Genomic DNA, 17,472 nt, shown 5'->3' with positions numbered 1-17,472 from the left:
AAGGATTTTAGATGAGTTAAAAGATGATGAGCGATGATGCTTTTTGTTATAGCAGTTTAAACATAGCATGCCAATCTTTTAATATATCTCATCAAATGGGTTCGCGGAAAAATCAGTACTAGCAGCAAAGACTTGGCTCAACAAGACAAAAGAGCTACTGCAGATTCATGAGAATCATTCTTCGCATTCTTACAATATCATGGCAAATCTCACGATGCTTCACCAGAATCATCAGTCCAGGCAAAAGGACAAAAGCCTTCCTGCCAACCTCTAGTAAGTGGCCTGGACCGATGTCCATTAACCCTGAAATGCTTCCAAGAGAACTGTATGCCAAGAACTGAGAACAAAAGAAATGACTGCAACAAGAGCACCCGACATTTTGCCCTGTTGGAAGCAAAATAAAAAGTTAGATTAGCAAACAAAACACCAAGGTATCTGGCAGCTTCCCATGATAACAGCTCTACCATCTGCACCAAGGCCATGTGTCACTGTCCTCCCCGAGGAGCAGGTCTCTTGGAAAAACAGAAGATGGCTATGCAGAACCAAGGAGGACACTGGCATGATTTCCTAGGGAGCTTGAAGATGTTCCTGACAGCACTTGCTCAGTGACTGGAGGATATGTGCCCTGCCAACTGATGACACCGAACAAGGCAGAGAGGAGCAAAACCAGGCTGCATGGGGGCAGGTCTACCTTAGCAGCTAAGAAGAGCTGTTTGGTGAACAAGGAGTGTCTATATGATGGCGTAATCAGAGGGAATAGCGGTTAGAAGATAGCCCTGATGTGGTCTAACAAACCTTTCATTTGCCCATTGAGGGTGGGAGATTACATCGTCTAGTAAAGCCTAAATCTTAGAAAATCCCTGTGTGTTTGATTAGCTGTCCATAATAGCTTGTTCTGCTTGATTTTAGTTGATTTCAGTAAGTTTAACACCCTCCATGGGAGCCAGGGGCTGCCAAGCCCTGTCATGTCACAGGCGTACAATTGTTGATAACACCATGCAGAGATTGGGCTAGGAGATCTTGCTCAGGTCTTGGTTTTACAGTGGATAGAGGTTTCAGAGAAAATATGATTTTTGTTTGCTTTCTTTCGACCAATGTGATTCTTTAAAAGCTCCAGCAGTGCATGCAACAGCACACTTCCCGGGTGGAAGAAGTACATGCAACCAGCGATTTCGCGCTGTGCTGCAAGGCGTATGGAAGAAGCAGAGCATGCCCCCCTGCTTCTACTCAGAGCAAGTGTTTTGTGCAGCAGGTACTAGAGCAGGCTTTTATCAATCTAAGGGTCAGACTTCAGTTTTAGCTCCTGAGCAGAAAACGGCTGGTCACTTTTGCCTTAAAGAAACTATTTTAAAATAGTGACTTGTCTTCCAAGTTGATACGACCAATTGATCCAAGACACAAGTGTTATATGGCATAGGTTCCATTAGCATCAGATAAAATATTAGATCTACTGAGATTCATTTTTTGCTTTACTTTAATTTGTACAACAATGGTAATTAGTAAGCTAGTTAGAGACTAGGTTTGCAGCATACTGGCTATGTGACAGTCAAAGCAGGCAGAGTGTTTAGATATGACGAGATTAACAGCTCTAGAGGTTACGGTTCTCTGTCCACAGAGCTGGTGCGGCACAGACAGAATGAGCAAAGGGTTTCTGGGCTGCTGGGGTGTTTTGGACCACATGCAGCAAGATAACCTCTACAGAGAAAAGCCTCCACAGATCATGCAGACCTCAGCATTTATTCTGAGACAGACAACAGAAGACACTTCCATCATGGTGGTGGTTTTCCTAAAAAGTGAAAGGTAGGATATCACCCCATCAACTCCACTGAAAAACTTCATGATAGAAATGATCTCTGGTTAGTGTCACAGACTGGCAAACTGGACATGGGAGATTCCATAACCTTTAGTCAGTCTCCTGAGCTATCAAGGTGCTGCTGTTACCAGCTAGATCTGCTGTTTGCAGCTGCTTCCTCTTGGCCTAACAGATCAGAGGAGCAGCTAAGCAGCATTGCTGGCCAGGCCAGAACGGAGATGCTTGGCAAAGAGATGCTGCAGGAAGAGATGTGTAATTCCTCCCTCTGAGAGAGATGAGCAAATAGCTTGGGGGTGCTGAGGCACTGTATGTACGACAGGAGTTCTTCCCCCATCACAGGGACTGTAAGATTAAGTATGTCATCACTTCTGAATATTCATTTTCCAATAAGACCTCTTGTAAATTCACTAAAACTTGGTGGTCCCATTATATCTGCAGTATCTACATTTTATGGAGTTTTGCTCACAGTTAGTTTGTACTCTGTTCTACACCTGCCACGAGAAACTGGGAGAAACATTACAGTAATAGCCATGAAGAAATATAAGGAGTCAGACTCTGTTGCAGCTGTGCCATCCAAGTTTGTACCTGGCTCAAGTGTAAGGAGTTTGGGTCTTGGCTAATCTCTAATTCTTATTCCAAAAGTAGCTCTATTTCAGTAGCAAACAAACCTCTGTGGAATAAATCCTGGTCCCCTGTGCAGAGCTGAAGTACGTAAATTGTCACACTTGTTGGCAAACAGCTTTAAAATTTATGGTGTGGGAACCTATCTAGAGTTGAAGGCTGATGAGAGGGATTTACTGCAACTGCTAGGGCTGCGGTGAAATAAGTGTATGTAGATTGTGCAAAGTCTGGCACTGTGATTACCAAAAGCCTTATTATTTCTCTTTCTAGAGCTAGAGGCATGGGTTATCCTTCTAGAACATGGCGATTCTGACCTAGTACACTTTCAGCAAAAAGCAGCTGCTCAAAATTATGCCAGTCATATGGCCACAACCAGATCACAGGTTATGGCCTAACTGGGGGAAAACCAGTACAGTTAGTTGCTCTGCTGCAGGGTAAAGAGGTAAGGCAACATGCAGCTCATTTTAGGCGACCGTGGAGTTTCATTCTGCCCCTAAAACCTCTTAATCTCCCTCCAGGACACGCAGTGCACATGCTCCTGCAGGGCTGCAGCCGGTGGCTGTGGCGCGTGGGGTACGCTGCCCTCCCCGCTGTGCCTCACTGCCCTCCGGCTCCGGCTGCTTTTGACACCCTGCTTGTGCGCTGAGCGGCCTTGGAGGCTCTCGACGGTCAGAGGAGGCTGTGAAAACAGGGAGGGACCTAATACTGCGGCAGTGCGCAGCCCAACCCGGCCAGACAGCCGCCGCGGCTGGGACCAGGCCACCTCCTCTTCCCCTCCGCGGAGCAGCGCCCAGGTGCCCCGCGCGCTGCTCTGACTGTGGCAGTGCGTATGGGGGAGAAATAAATGTGGGGGTTTTTTCTTCTTTTTCTTTCTTTTCCTGGGCTGCAGAAATCTTAAGCCAATAACCGTTATACAAACAAGACGGCGCGATTATCTCCTTAAACGTACCGTCCAAAAGCGGGCACCTCCGCTGTTTTCTCTCCCTTCAAGTGTGGGGTAAGCTTCTCGAAGCTGTCTTCCAGCAGCAGGCTGTTTCTTACTCTTTCATCCTCCGCAAGAAATCACCAGCAGCTCTTTTAAGCACAAAGGGGAGAAGACCGTCAATGAAAGAAGTCTGAATTATCAGTCTTCTGAAGGAGATGATCTGTGGAAAAAAAAAAAAAAATTGAAAAAAATTCGTGCTCCTCCTTCCTGCTAGTTCATGAAAGCTCCTACCCCTGAGCTTGCCCCTGCTTTGGAGAGTCCCAGGCCTTCTCCTCCCAGCCTAGCACTGAAACAACATATAAATGCAAATATGCTTGTCAGTATGGAGAGAAGAGCCTTGTAACTGGTGGGGATGAGGGACAGCCCTGCAGGCCTCTGTTCTGCTGGCTTTTAAAGACACGTTCAGTTTGAACTTTTGTTGTTAAATGTGTGGGTGGACACATCTAACGGAAGAAGAATACTGTCGTGCTCGAGGTTCAGTGGATTTGTAAGTCTTACCAAGGCTGGGATCAAAGGGAGAAGGGGGAAGTGAGGGCCAGGAGTAATTTCATGAGTTTCCTAAACTCATCTTTCACCAGTTCATTGGGAACAGTTTGTATTTTTATTTTGTTTGCATCATGATTATTCTCAAGCTATTCTGTAAGAAAATCGACACTGGAAAAATGATTGTGATTTGAATAATCTTCTTGTTTTCCCTTGTGCTAAAATCCTGCATCACATACAATGTATTTGTCTTCAACAGTATACAAAAATATGAAAATAATTGTAAAGCTGAGGGGCTTTTTTTGTGTGCTCCATTAAAATTCACTTTTGAGCCTCACCAAATTAAATGATTGATACAATATTTAAAGGTGTCTCTTCAAAACACCGTTAAATATACCTTACTTGCATTCTTGGCTAATAAGATTGTAATAGTTTCCGTACTGTGTCACAGTACAGAGTTACCACCATATGGGCCACATAGCGTTTTTCTCAGCACACAACAAAGGTTTTTAGGGGGCATGCCTCCGCAGCGCCCCTAACATCCACACAGGGAATGCGGGTACGTGAGGATGCAGAGCTGGGTGCCTGGAGAAGGGGCAAAGCCAGGGGACGGTGAGGCTGGCCCTGGCTCTTGTCACACCTGGCCCCAGAGCTGGGCCAAGCAAACTCCTCCATTAGCACCACAGCTCCTATCTCCCTTGAGATGTGTTTTTAACAAACAGAGCAGTGGCTGAGTTTTTTCCTGGAGAAGGAGGTGAAACTGCCAGAAGCAGGGAAGGCTGTGCAATCTTCCAGTAGAAACTAGACAAACTTCTCCTAAGACTACCTGGGGCTTTTGAGGACTGGCCTGAGCCACAGCGCCTCTTGGGGCTCACAGCTTTGACAAGCCTCCCTTGTCCAGTACTCATGCCCCTCTCCCCGAGGCAAGGCTGGCTCTCGTAGTTCCCACTGCACTCTATTGGCTTTTTCCTGCTGCTCCGGCACCCCCTGTCCGGGTGAGGACAGCAGTCTGTGGGGTTGTGAGGCTGACCAACAAGACTGAGCTTTTCTGTAGTGCTCTGTAGAGTCACTGTCATGCGACTGCAGTACGTGTCCCTTGACACATGGACACCCAGCCTCTGAAGGGTATGATTCAGCAGCACTGTGGGATCTCCACAGCTGGAGAGGACCAGGCAAGGGACCACACAACTGGGGAAAGGCATTTCTAGGAGAACTGTAGGCTTGAAATAAATGCATCAGACTAAAAACAAGCATAGGGAGGGGAGGTCTGAAGGTTTCTGGCCCTACACACAGTTGCACTGGCATAACAGAAGAGAAGAGAGGCAGCCTGGAGTTGGGAATGAGCAGCTCTGGGACAAGGTGTGGCTGATCAACAACTAGGGTGCTCCAGGTGAACTACGTAAACTGTGGTTGTATGAGGAGAGCTCTTCAGCATCAAGGTCACCTCCTGTCTCCACTTCTGCTCCAATGCTAATTCCTTCCCTGTGCCCCCAGTTACACCAGGGGACTGATCTAACTTTTTTATATGTAATGTATTTGCCTGGTTGTTTTCTAGCTAGCGCTGATCCTTGCTCAAACTGTTGTGCTGGTGCAGCTGAGGGTGTAGTGCGCTGCAGCTCAGGGTGGGAAGGCATCTGGGGGAGTACAGGGAGGCAAAATGCCGTAAGATTTGATGTGGTCAAAATACAGTGAGTAAAAACATACCCTGTTTGAGACACAGGGTTCTCTTCCACTGTCACAATTCCCACTAAAAGGCTGGGTTTTCTACACATTGTGTTAACAATTCATCTTTGTTATTGGGTCTGATAACGTGCTTCTGCTTAACTGCCACCTGAGCTGTCTGTTACTCTGTGACTCTTTCCAGTGTGAAATCCCAGCTAGGAGAAACTTGTAAGGTCTGAGAGCAATAATTTGGGCTTGAATCCTATAAAAATTTCCATTCCACGTGACTCAATGCCTGTCCAGAACTGTGGTGTAGTGTGGTTGGCGAGAGCCTGGGGGCAAGTAAAGAAACATCTGGCTAGAGGCACCAAGGGTTTCATGGGTGTCTTCCTCCATCGTTATAGCCTGACAACAGGGGCTGTCTGGGACAGACCCCAGCATGGCAGGGTTGTATTGCTGTGTCTACTGAGGGCAAGAGCATTCGGTTTGTACAGCATGCTGCCCAGTGGGTTCATTACACTGGGGCAGGGTCTTATGTTATTAACTCTGAAATAAGGTCTGAAGATCAGACTTTATTTTGACTTTGTATTTTGTTTGCTCTGTGTTTTTCTTAGGAAGCTGATACTTGCCAGCTTCACCCTCTTTTTTTGTTTTATTTTGGGCAGGTCCTATCATGTCTGGGATCTGTGGGCTCCTAAATATTTTAAGATTTTATATTTTAATATTTAATATTTTAATATTTTATATCAATATTTTAATTTTTTAATTTTCAGCAAAACTGCAGTTGCATTTTCTTTTAATGCATGAAGGCATTCTTATTAATATTAAGAGTTTAAAGCTTTGTAAAAATTTTTCTCTTTAAACACATAGTAAAAAAATCGACTTAAATCTACCTAAGATGTTTATTAGGGTACTTATTTACTTATACTTACATCACTCAGTTCATCAGATACTATAGCTTTTAAACAGCTGGTTGGTTTTGTCCCATTTTGTCATCTGCCAAATAATTTGACAAATTTGCCAAAAACTCCCTGACATTTTAGATCAAAAGAGTTAGTTTTCTTCATTCTTTGCTGCCAGACAGGTCATGTATCTTTTCAGGCTTGAAGAGTTTCTATCAGCTATTTAAATGCGAGGCCGCAGAGACAAAGCCAGACTCAGGCTGCAGTGAGCTGATGGGGTGATTCAGGACCAAACTAGTTGCCGCACATGATTAAACAGTAGCTGTGCTCCACTGCAGAGACTTTATAACTTGCAGCGTAAACTGCCTTCTTTGCCAATGAAAAGGGGCGTATATGTGCTTCTCAGAGACAGCACGTGAACAAGGATAGTGGCAAGAAAATTGCTATCAAATCACACCTAAAAAGCTTTATTTTCCACTACTTAGGCAGTGAACATGACTGAAGATGGCTGCTGGCAATTGCCCACTGCCGAAGGAAGAGGATGAGCTTCCCAGCTCTCACTGGAGGGAGGAAAAGAAAGGGCAGAACTGGGCATGGGTCTCTCCTTTGCGCTGCTGGCAGCCACCTTGGCTTTTACTCCCTGCAGCTGGGCTTGGAGCCAAGGGAATTATGTACAGCCCTCGCTGCGCTCTGAAAGGTGGTGGAGGTAGAGTAACCTCCCCCAAGGCTTCTTGCACCTCTCGCAGATGTGGTCCTCAGCAGTGATTTTCTTTCCACTTCGTAGTAATCTGCGAAGACCCAAGATCCTGTTCCCAACAACATTAAAACAGGAAAGGAGGGACACTTTTAGCTCATTTTCAGGGCAGTGAAGGAGATTGGGCACAGAGCAGCCATAGGGTCACATTGGTCTTCAGACAAGGAGGTGGAGGACCCTCACCTGGCACAGCTGAGCAGCATGAGATGATAAAGCCTTTGAGTTTGATTCACTGCAGGTTTGTGGGTAGTAACTAAGCAGATGCTGATTAGGCAACATGGACTTTGCTGGTAAGTTTTAAGCTGCTATATCAGTGACCTTAGAGTGGTTTTTAGACGAGACCATGTTGAATTTGATGCAAAAAGGACTGTCATGAAAAATCTGTTGACAGCAAGAGTTACTTTTGCTATTTTGGGGGGAAGCATACTGCCCCGCTTCAAAGGAATAAGCTATTGCGAAGAGACAATGCTGTTGTGAGGTTCTTCAGAGCGGTTCAATGATGAACGTCCCATGACGAAGATGTGGTCAGGGCACGCTTGTACTGATGAAGGCAACACTTCAGCGTGTTCCTGCTGTAAACGCATGGCAAGGAAACAGAGCGAAAGGAATGGCCTGGAGCTGCCATGGCTTCTCTTACACTGCCTGAAAACCAGAAACAAGTAGAGAGATTGTACTAGAAGTCTTATGGCAGGATCTGGAAAAGACCCCTTTGTCATAGGAGGAAAATACCTCTTTTTGAATTCCTACACCAATGCCTTTGCCTTTTTGTGTGTGTCACAGCAGAGACTGTGTGTGAAGGGGAATGTATGTGTGTTTGTGCACCTGCCTGGGTATGCAAAGCATTTTTCTGCAGGACCTGTTTATCTATGACTGTTCATGTATTTATTTATTGGTATCTAATTCTGAAATGAAATAATACCAACTTTCACCTTCTGTAAACCACATGGACAGCTTTTTCCAAGACTGCTCTGTGCAGTAGCCCGATGTGTCTGTGGGGTAGTGTATGGAAAGGAAACTGGAGCCAGTTCTGTATTTTTGAAGGTATTTCTGGCTCTAGCAGTTTTGCTGGCAGCAAGGCCTGTTTCACTTTATTTCTTGTGTATTTTGTCACTCAGCGGGGTTGTTTCCTCTTGTAGTTTGTGGGGCCTTTCTAGCGCTCCCTTCTTTTTCTTGCTTTGACCACAGTGGATTCTGTGGGTCTAAACCTACTTCCGCCCATGTGCGTGTCTTTGAAAAATAACTTGGCGGGGGTAAGGGTCGGTTTGTTGTAGCAATATCCAGGGATTCCAAGCAAATGGAAGGACTTGTATTACATACAATCGCCCAAGGAAACACACAGCAATGTGCAGCTTTTGCCCTGAAGACCTGTAACAGTAATTTCCACAGAGCCTGGTCCGTTCTCTGAAATAGTCAGAGGGTGAATGATATAGTGTTCAGAGAGAGGAGCAGCAGAGTCAGATCACTGCGGTGCTGAACCTCCTCCATCTGGGGGGAATAGGAAGGGAGTAAGACTGGCAGACAGCGAGTGGTAGAGCACCCGCTAAGGGACAGGAGAGGTTTGAAGAGCTCGGTGGCTGCTGACTTATGATGTGGGACTCTTGTACCAGTGGGGAAAAGAGCTTGGCAGGGCCTAAGGCTCCACCGAAACATAGGGGGTTGTAGGACTTGACTTAAGAGAGAACCATTTGAGCCCCACTGTAACAAAAATGCACACGAATGCTTGATTTTACACACCTGAAGAATCCTTTCAAAACCAGTGGAAATGCTCAGGTGCATAAGTTGTTGCCAATCTAAGAGTTAGGAATTAATGCAATTTGTTTTTCATTTGCCCATGTGAGACCTTTTTTTTTTTTTTTTTTTTTTAAAAACTATCGTATCATGGCGGAGGAGAGAGAATATCCTAAAGAGATTTTGTTATGTGCCTGGATGTGTTTCAGCCTCTGTCATTAAAAGAATGAACTAAAAAGCAACAGCTAAATTTGAAAGCAAGAAATAAATAACCTCAGACTGAGCATATTTTAAAAGTAATGCTACAAAATACCATCTGTTGAAAACCATGGTGCTTTATTTAATTTTGTGTGTTGGAAATTTATCTTTTCATGCAAAGACAAACACAAAAAAGAGCAACTTTGTTGTTTTGCAGAGAGTTGGATTGAACGATGTCTCAATGAAAGTGAAAACAAACGTTATTCCAGTCACACCTCTCTGGGGAATGTTTCTAATGATGAAAGTAAGTAACTTTTCTTTAATTTAAAATGCCTGTGAACGTGTCCAAGTGCTAATTTCCTCCTCTATAAGTTGCTACATCCTTCTGATGTTTTTGGTACTCTGTAGTTTGAAGAGTCAGCTCAATGACATATCCAATAGTTTTATAAATGTTTTTGCTGGAATATTTGTTATTTCCCATTATTTAAAAGGAAGTAATACTGTCAGTTAAAACAGCTAGCAGAATTTGGGTGTCAGTGAATTGGATGACCTCTAAAGTGTGCTCTTAGTATTAGTTCGTGAGTAAAGCAATCTGTTTTGCTTCTCACAGTGAACACTGTCCAGCTGAAATACAGGAAAAATCATGCTGTTTTTCAATACTAGTGTATTGAATCGCATATATAAAATATTTATTTGAAGAATTAAATAATTATTTTCGGATTAAAAAAAATCACACATAATACATCACGATAATGCTTCCTTTTTAGTTATCGAAAGGAAACAATTATAAATCCAATTGATTTAAAAATAGATATTTTTCCTCATCTCTTCCAGTTAGAGTAGTTTCAGATCTTGATTTTTAACAAGAGCAGGTAATTAAAAATATCCAAACACACCTGCAAAAACTCTGATAGTTTCTCTTTAAAATTGTAAGACAATTTTTAGTTTACCGTTTAGATTTCACTGTTTATGCAGTTTCTCTTCTGTTGAATTTGACTAGAGCAAAATACCATTCAGGTTAATTTCCCTCTCTATACTTCATGTATTAGTTTATGTTACAACAGATTTATGCAGAATAAATTATTAATTCAGAAAGACCCAAATGTTTGTAATATTCAAACCCAGACTTTTAAAAACTGTATTTGTAATAAATCTTAATTGCTAAATGTCCTTTTACATTTTTTGGGGGGGGGGGGTTTAAGAACACTACTTTATTTTGATGTCACAGTGAAGTTACATGCCTTGCAACACAATATTTTAGTGGATGACAGAATTTTCTACATTGGGCCCTAATTTTATTTGTTTGAGGGTCTCTTCTGAGGGAGTATCTCCTCTGAGGGAGAAAGAAGGCATTAGAAGCATGATATTTCTTCACAACTCCCAAGCTGAGAATGTTCAATAAGAGTTTCCAAAGAAAGCTAATAAAACTTGGCAGGTTTGGGTTTTGAGGGTGCTCTTTTTTGTTTTTAAAAAATTAAGGAATCTGAATTGTAGTGTTAAAAATAAAATTGTAGTGAATTTACAAAAACAAAAAGCATACAAAAAAGCAAACAAAAAAGCTAATTTGCATTGCATGAGAACCTGTGAGACGCATGGAGTGCATTTCAGTCTCTCTGATGATACTGAGAAAGTGAGGGAAATCACCCTCAATGAAAGGGAAGTGACTTCATACTCTTAATAGAGGCAGAATTTAGGATCCAGTCCTAGTGACTTTACTGAGCTTTTCTGTGGACTCACAGTTCAGGACAGTAAGGTCAAGGTAGTTATCCAGCACCACCAGCTAATTAAAAATAAAAAGAAAAGAGGAAACAAAATGATTGTAATTATATAAGTCTCCTTCTGTGTTCTGTTCCAGACCTGTAAGCCTAAGTAGGTTGTAGCAGAACTAGTGGCAGTTTGTCGTAGGAGACTATAGCTCAGCCGCAAGCATGGAAAGACTTCCCCACGCAGAGGGGACAGTAAGAAGTGACCTTGTGTAGGTTAGCAAGGATGACTGAGAGCAGGTATTTCAGAGAGCAGCATTGAGAAAAGAGAGTGGGTGCTCATTCTGTTTTGTAATACTGGAATTAAGGGGCAATTGATGATACTGAAAAGCAGCAAATTTAAAACGGAAAAAACAAATACGTATGTGAATTTGTCCTACGGTTTGCATGCAGAATGCATTGCCGCAGTGTATCATGGAAACCCAGGCTGGAGATACAGAGTTGATTTTTGTTTAGCTTCCTATTTATAATCAGGTCTTCCAGCTGCTTCCTTTTCACTGGTACCATCATTTTTGCAGTGTGTGCTAATCCCCCTGAAAAATCATCCTTTTTCTTGGGTGGTGGAGAAGAGGGACTATGAAAGAAAAATAAAGCATTTACCTAGCTGTAGGAAAATCAATAACCTATGGGATCCAGAACAAAGTAGAAGTTTCACCTGAGAAAACATTGTGCTATGTGGTCCTGTTCAGGCCTCGAGGTCTTTCTAACGTTTCTCTAACAGTGCCCATACAGAATCACAGAATGGTTGAGGTTGGAAGGGACCTCTGGAGATCATCTAGTCCAACCTCCCTGCTCAAGCAGGGTCCTCTAGACACCAACCACCGACACACACCAACCAAGAAGTTTCCAAACCATCATGTCGCTCCTTGTCTGGTCCATCTCATACATTTACAAGCAGTGAAAAGCAAAACGTTTTGAGAAAAGCTACACAGCCCTGTTTGAATTCCTTAGCATGGTGGTCCAATTACAGTTGTAAGTGGAGTTCTGCTTTTCATCTGCAGCCAAAATAAGGCATCATCCATCCTTCTCCTGGCTTCTTGTCTTTCTGTCTCTAAATATATTAGGTAGCTGTTGGCTGGGCCATACCAGGGATTTTTCTTTTTCTTTTTCTTTTTTTTTTTTTTTGGCCTTGAATTCATTGAAGGCTACTAGGATTTCCACTGTGATCTGCTAATGTCCTTATCATCCTTACTTTTGTAACTCTTATTTCCTGGACATTTTTACAGTTCATAGGGTTTTAGAGTAAGAGTTTTGCTATCTCCTTTTCTACAGTTGCATTATACTGTAGAACTGTATCTCAGAGTGGGGAGGTCCTTTGCAATATTCTTCCATTCTCGTCCAGACCTTCAGGTCTATTGAATCCCTGCATTACAGCGTGAAGGAAGTAATGACTCGTAGCTGTGGCTTTTCACCATCTCGTTGCTTCTTGGGGCTTTTCTTACCCCTTTGAAGCCTATTATGGCCTCTCCCTGAAACATAGTATTTACATTCTAATATAGACCTTCTAGATTAATTTTTATTTAATTTTTATTTAATTTCCAGTTTCCTAAACATTTCTTCTTCTGCCATTTCTCCGTTCTAGATGTTAGTCAGGAGATCCACAGGAAAAGGGAATGATATAATCCCATATCTAATAATTAACAGAGGAAATAGTTTCTCAGTTCTGTGTGTTCAGCCAGATTCTGCAAAATTGAAGTAGGGGGATGGAAGATTACAGTTCAAGGATTATGAAAGTTTCAACTTCAATTTTCTGTGGAGGGAGTCTATGACATTATCTGACAAAGTGGAAGGGCTGCTTGTACAATTTTTGTGTATTTAGAAATGTAAATGTGTAGAAGTTCATGAAGTGTAAAAGAAAAGGTTCAGACTATTTCTTGTACTTCACAAACAGTGTTCAGGGTTGGTGTTCAAGCAGGTTGAAATAGAAAAATTTTCAATAGAATTTATTTGGGGAAAATTGTGGTTTTGACTTAAAGTGAACTTCCATTAAAAGGAATTTTCTTAATAATCATTAAATCTAAGTTTTCTTTTTTGTTTTTCATTTGAACAAAAAGTCTAATTTTTCCATTGAAAAATTTGACTCCTCCCCCAACACCACCATCCCCACACTACTTAATTTTGTGGAAATTTTCCTTGGGAAAAACCCTTTATTTTCCAGTTTGACGTACTGAATTAGAATTATGCTCCCATGTTTCTCAGGGGCTTTAGAAAAATCCCATTCTTTTTTAAAGCATGGAATACATGCTAAGGAGCCTGAATCCTATTTGTAGCTACATGGAAGTAAGAGGCAGGGTAGCTGCTTCTTATGGCTTAATTCATTTTGGCAAAAGGCAGATCTCTTCTGAGAACAGTCAGAACCTGGACTGCAGGAGCAACAGGGTAGAGGCCGTTCATCTGAAAGCTGTGGAGCTATCTGACCTAAATGCAGGATTTTGCCCTGATAAAGCCTCTGATACCACATAAGCTCCTCAGAGGTCCTCCTAGACGCACACAGAGGCCAGACTGGAAAGTACAGGGCTGCTCTAATACTTCCACAGTGGAAAACAGAGCTTTATCTGCAATTAGTTTATGACAGAGAGCAACTTCTACATTTTAAAAAAGTGTCCGCTAATGCTAGGTCTTCACATTATGGATGTTCAACTTATTGTGTTTAAGGCATACTGCTCAGAGGTGCTGAGCACAGCTCCTGTTGATTTGTCTCTGCGCCTTACTCTGAGAAGCAAGAAATCCCTCAAGTGGGACCTAAATCCCAAGAAAGCAGAAATTAGAGGATACTACTGAAAGTTCAGGGTGAGCCACAAATGCACGTGCAAGGTACAAGGTGAGCTTTACTCTGACAGCTTTGAAACAAAGTTTTGCCAGGAAAAGGACAGAGCTGTTAGCAAAGAAACTTCCACGGAGGTTAGGAAGAAAAAGATTCTCTGATATCTGTGGGAGGAGAGCAACGCTCTGTTGTTGCTGTATGCAGTCAGAGGATTTCGGTTTTGAATCTCTTTTCTTCCCTTTGGTCCTTCTTTCCTAACTTGGGAAAATAGATGGGAGAAGCAATCGTTCTTCTTTAAAGTGTTTAGAAGAGGGAACTTCAAGGTCTGGTGCTTACTCGACATGTGATGGGAGACATGATTTTCAATAACCGAAATGAAATGTCTCTCCTACATCTCTTATTCTTTGATAATGTTAAGATGGAGCGGCCTCTTTCATGCTGTCTGAGAGTTTTACTTGTAATTATATAAGCTATTACGCGATTTCAGCTTGGGATGAGTACTAGTTTTCCTACCAGACCAGGTAGCTTGAGATACCTTTACTTGGAAAGCCAGTAAGAGGACTACAGCACGTGTAACCGCTGGTGGAGTGAAGTTATTAGATCTGCTCTTAGCCATCCGGTTTCTCTACGAAGTGCTGTACAGCTGCTGTTATGTGTGAACACCTGCCGCTGCACACAAGGAGTGGGATTTTTCCTCATGGCTTCAAGTCCTTTTGCGTTTGCCAATGAAGTGTCGTGAGTTCTGCTCTTTGATAGTGCCTTGAAGCAAGACTTGCTTTTGGCTTCCTTGTTTCCTTTCTTCACAAGACTGGATTTTTGAAGTATTGAATTTTAAAAAGTACTGGTTCATTTTAATCTGCAGTGTTCTTTTAAGGGAGACTGATAAAAAGACGGGCCAAAAAGTATTAGTTGTTTTTCTTGCTGTGCAAACAGATCTGGGTTCAGCCCTGAGGTAGGAGTTGCACAGAACAATTCTCGCTCAGTGGGGAGGCCATCAAGTGCCCTACTAACAACTAAATATCCTAGGAATAGGGATATTTGTTATTTTCTGCAGTTCAGTTATCTGATGAGATTATATGGTTGAACTATACAAAGCAGAATAAAATGCTTGTATATCTAATAGTAAAAGTTCATATTTCTAGGTCCCTTCTACTCCTAGACCAGGTGCAATTCTGTCTATCCACTTAACAAAAAAAGAAGTGAAATTTTCTGAAATCAAATATTTTAGCCAAAAACTGGTGAAAACGGGGAACGTTTTGGCTGACAGCTGATCCAGTGACAGGAAACAGAAAAGTTCTATTTCTTTTACACAGAGACTTCCTTCTGGGGGAGACGAACTCTAACTCCTTGGGAAATTTTCGGTTTTATTGAAAAGCCAGTTGTTCCCTGGGTAAATACCTTGTTGGAAAATGGCGTTTCAAGAACGTGTCTGAGCGAGATCAGAGTTCGTCCCTCTCCTCCTTGGCTGAAGCGGACAACGGGAGGGGGATGCCGAAGATCCTTCAGGAAGGATCCCCGGGAGGTGGACGTAGCCCAGGAGGAGTTTTAAACGGCAGTTTACGACCTTGCTGTTAACGGGCGCCAAAGCGTCCGGGCGCAGGTCTTGACATGAGTAAACAAGAGCTGGACGGGGTGCAGAGACTCGAATGTTGTTTAGGCTAGGTATCGTTTTGGTGTCTGATAGAGTCAAAGTCTGACAGAGAGAGAGAATTAAATCCAGCTGGTGTAGGTGAGAGCCATCTAATAGCAGACCTTTCCATGCTATCTGCCCAAATCTGAAGGATAATCAGGAGTGTTATTTTGAGGGGGACCAGTGTCTCCTGCTTTCACAGGCAGAGGGACTGTTCCGGATTTCATATTCTTGGTTTATTAAGATTGGTGGTTCCCAGCCTTTTCGGTTCCCCCCCAACTCCCGCCCCGATCATGAATTTAAACCAGCGGACGACAGGTTTTGACGCAGACATGGAAAATACTGATTCAGGCAACGGGTGACTCGTGCCTGGGAAGGATTAACCTTAAGCGGTGGCAGGGCCTGGCGTCGCTGATGGGCGCCGGCATGCTGCCGCCCTCCCCTGCCCCGCTGCGGCGTCCCTCTCTCCCTGTAACGTGGGAGGCCTGACAGCCGCGTACGAGGGGCCCTGCGGTGCCTCGCGTCGGGGGCACGGGCAGCAGCCGGCAGCCTCCTGCCATCGCAGGCGCGAGGGTTGCTCGCGAGGCCAGCACCCCCCCCCCCCCCACGGCCACCAGCACCGTTTTCGTTATTAAAGCTGTGGGGGGAAGGGGGAACCCCCCAGCTGGCACTTTGCCCCCTTAAACTCGTTCCTGAGATGAACCATTTGTAGGCAATCCCCTTCCTCCTTCGCTTTAACGCCAGGAGCGTCGGGGAGGCCTGGTGGGTCCTGCCGGGCCGCATGGCAGCGGCAGGGCTTGCCGGGTCGGGGCCCCCAGCAGCGTGGGGCGACCTGGAGGGGGACTCCTCGTCCCCTCGCGAAGCAGGACGCTGAGCCCGGGATGCTCTCCCCGCCGCCCCTTCCTCCCTGGGGCAAAGCCGGAGTCGGGCCCCGTCCTGCTGAGGGATTTTGTGCCGTCGGGGAGAGTAAGGAGGGAGCGAGGGCGAAGCCGTCGCCGTTCGGAGAGGGACCGGGCTGCCACTGTTTTATTGACCCCGTGGTTTCAAGCAGGGCTCCGTGGCACAGCCTGCGGCGGGGACCGGGTCGCTCCGGTGAGGCCGCCAGCGGTAGCGGCCCGCCACGGCCGTCGGCGTTCGAGCCCTGGGTGCCGGAGGTTTTGTTGCCTACGGACCTGTCTGTTTAGGAGAAACAAATGAAAACCACAATTGAAAAAGCGATTTGAAATGTGTATGTTGGGCCCACGGGCTGAATAAAAGCCGGCCCCTGAAAGGCCGGGAAGGAGTGTGCAGCGCAATAATTAGCGGCGCCATTGTAATGCAGATGCGGGAGGAGGTGGCCGGGAGCCTCGGCGGGTGACTGTAAATCGGGGTTTTTCTTCCCCCCCCTCCCCGACGTTCAAGGGACTGGCCTCGCAGGCGGGAGGATGCCCCGTTACCACGAGTTGCCCCATCTGTAACAGAAGAAATACTGTGGCACGAGGACCGAAGGCAGCGTTTTCCAAAGTGGTTGGGGTTTTAGTGATTTATTTAATTGCTTTCCTCCTGTGCCGGTCGGTTCTTGAGACTGCACAAAAGACCTCCCAAAAGGGGTCTGATATTTGGAGGTCCTCATCAGGCTCCCTTCAGGTGCAGCATCTGAAAGGCTGACTTAAGTGACTTCTAGGGGTTGCCCGCGTAAAGAAACGAAGCTTTGCGGCGTGGTATATAGATGCAGGGGGTTAGCTCCTTGCTTAGCCGTCAAAGCCTTCTACGCTTAGCGCTTTCATCGGGGACGAAGTTGTAGAAATACCAACGTCTGCTCCATACGGCAGCGATTCCCAGAGAATCCCCTTCTGGAGAGGCTGGTTGTGTTTCAGGCTCCCGGCTTTCGCTCAGAAGTATGGTTTTCTTTTATGCTTCGGAAATCACAATTTCGTAAGAATTATGTTAGGTGTTCTTTTCAATGTTTCAAAGAATTAACGTGAACCAGAAAAAAATCCAGTATTTTAAAATGGTTCTGTTTTCATCCTTTCTTTCTTTATTGCTCTTGAATTAAGCTTCTTTTTTTTTTAGAAAGGTCAAAGATCGAAGAGTTACCTTGGAAACAGTTAATCTGGAATACGTTCAGAAAACTTACCAGAAAAGAAATAAACTGTATTATAGAATGTTTTTCATTTCAGTTTTTCATTT

The 17,472-nt window shown here is 44.2% G+C and overlaps 1 protein-coding gene across 1 annotated transcript in view; it reads left to right on the top strand.

Moving 5' to 3' along the window:
- Positions 1-17,472, top strand: part of RFX4 (regulatory factor X4) — a 101,848-nt gene that overhangs the window by 12,038 nt on the left and 72,338 nt on the right. Inside the window, exon 2 of the mRNA XM_009680018.2 lies at positions 9,364-9,450. Within this exon, the coding sequence (XP_009678313.1) occupies positions 9,364-9,450 (87 nt within the window). The remainder of the gene's footprint in view (positions 1-9,363; positions 9,451-17,472) is intronic.

The sequence above is a fragment of the Struthio camelus genome, chromosome 1 (assembly GCF_040807025.1).
Source record: "Struthio camelus isolate bStrCam1 chromosome 1, bStrCam1.hap1, whole genome shotgun sequence".
NCBI lineage: Eukaryota > Metazoa > Chordata > Aves > Struthioniformes > Struthionidae > Struthio > Struthio camelus.
The sequence above is the reverse complement of the archived record's forward strand: the minus strand, read 5'-3'. Positions and strand labels throughout refer to the sequence as shown.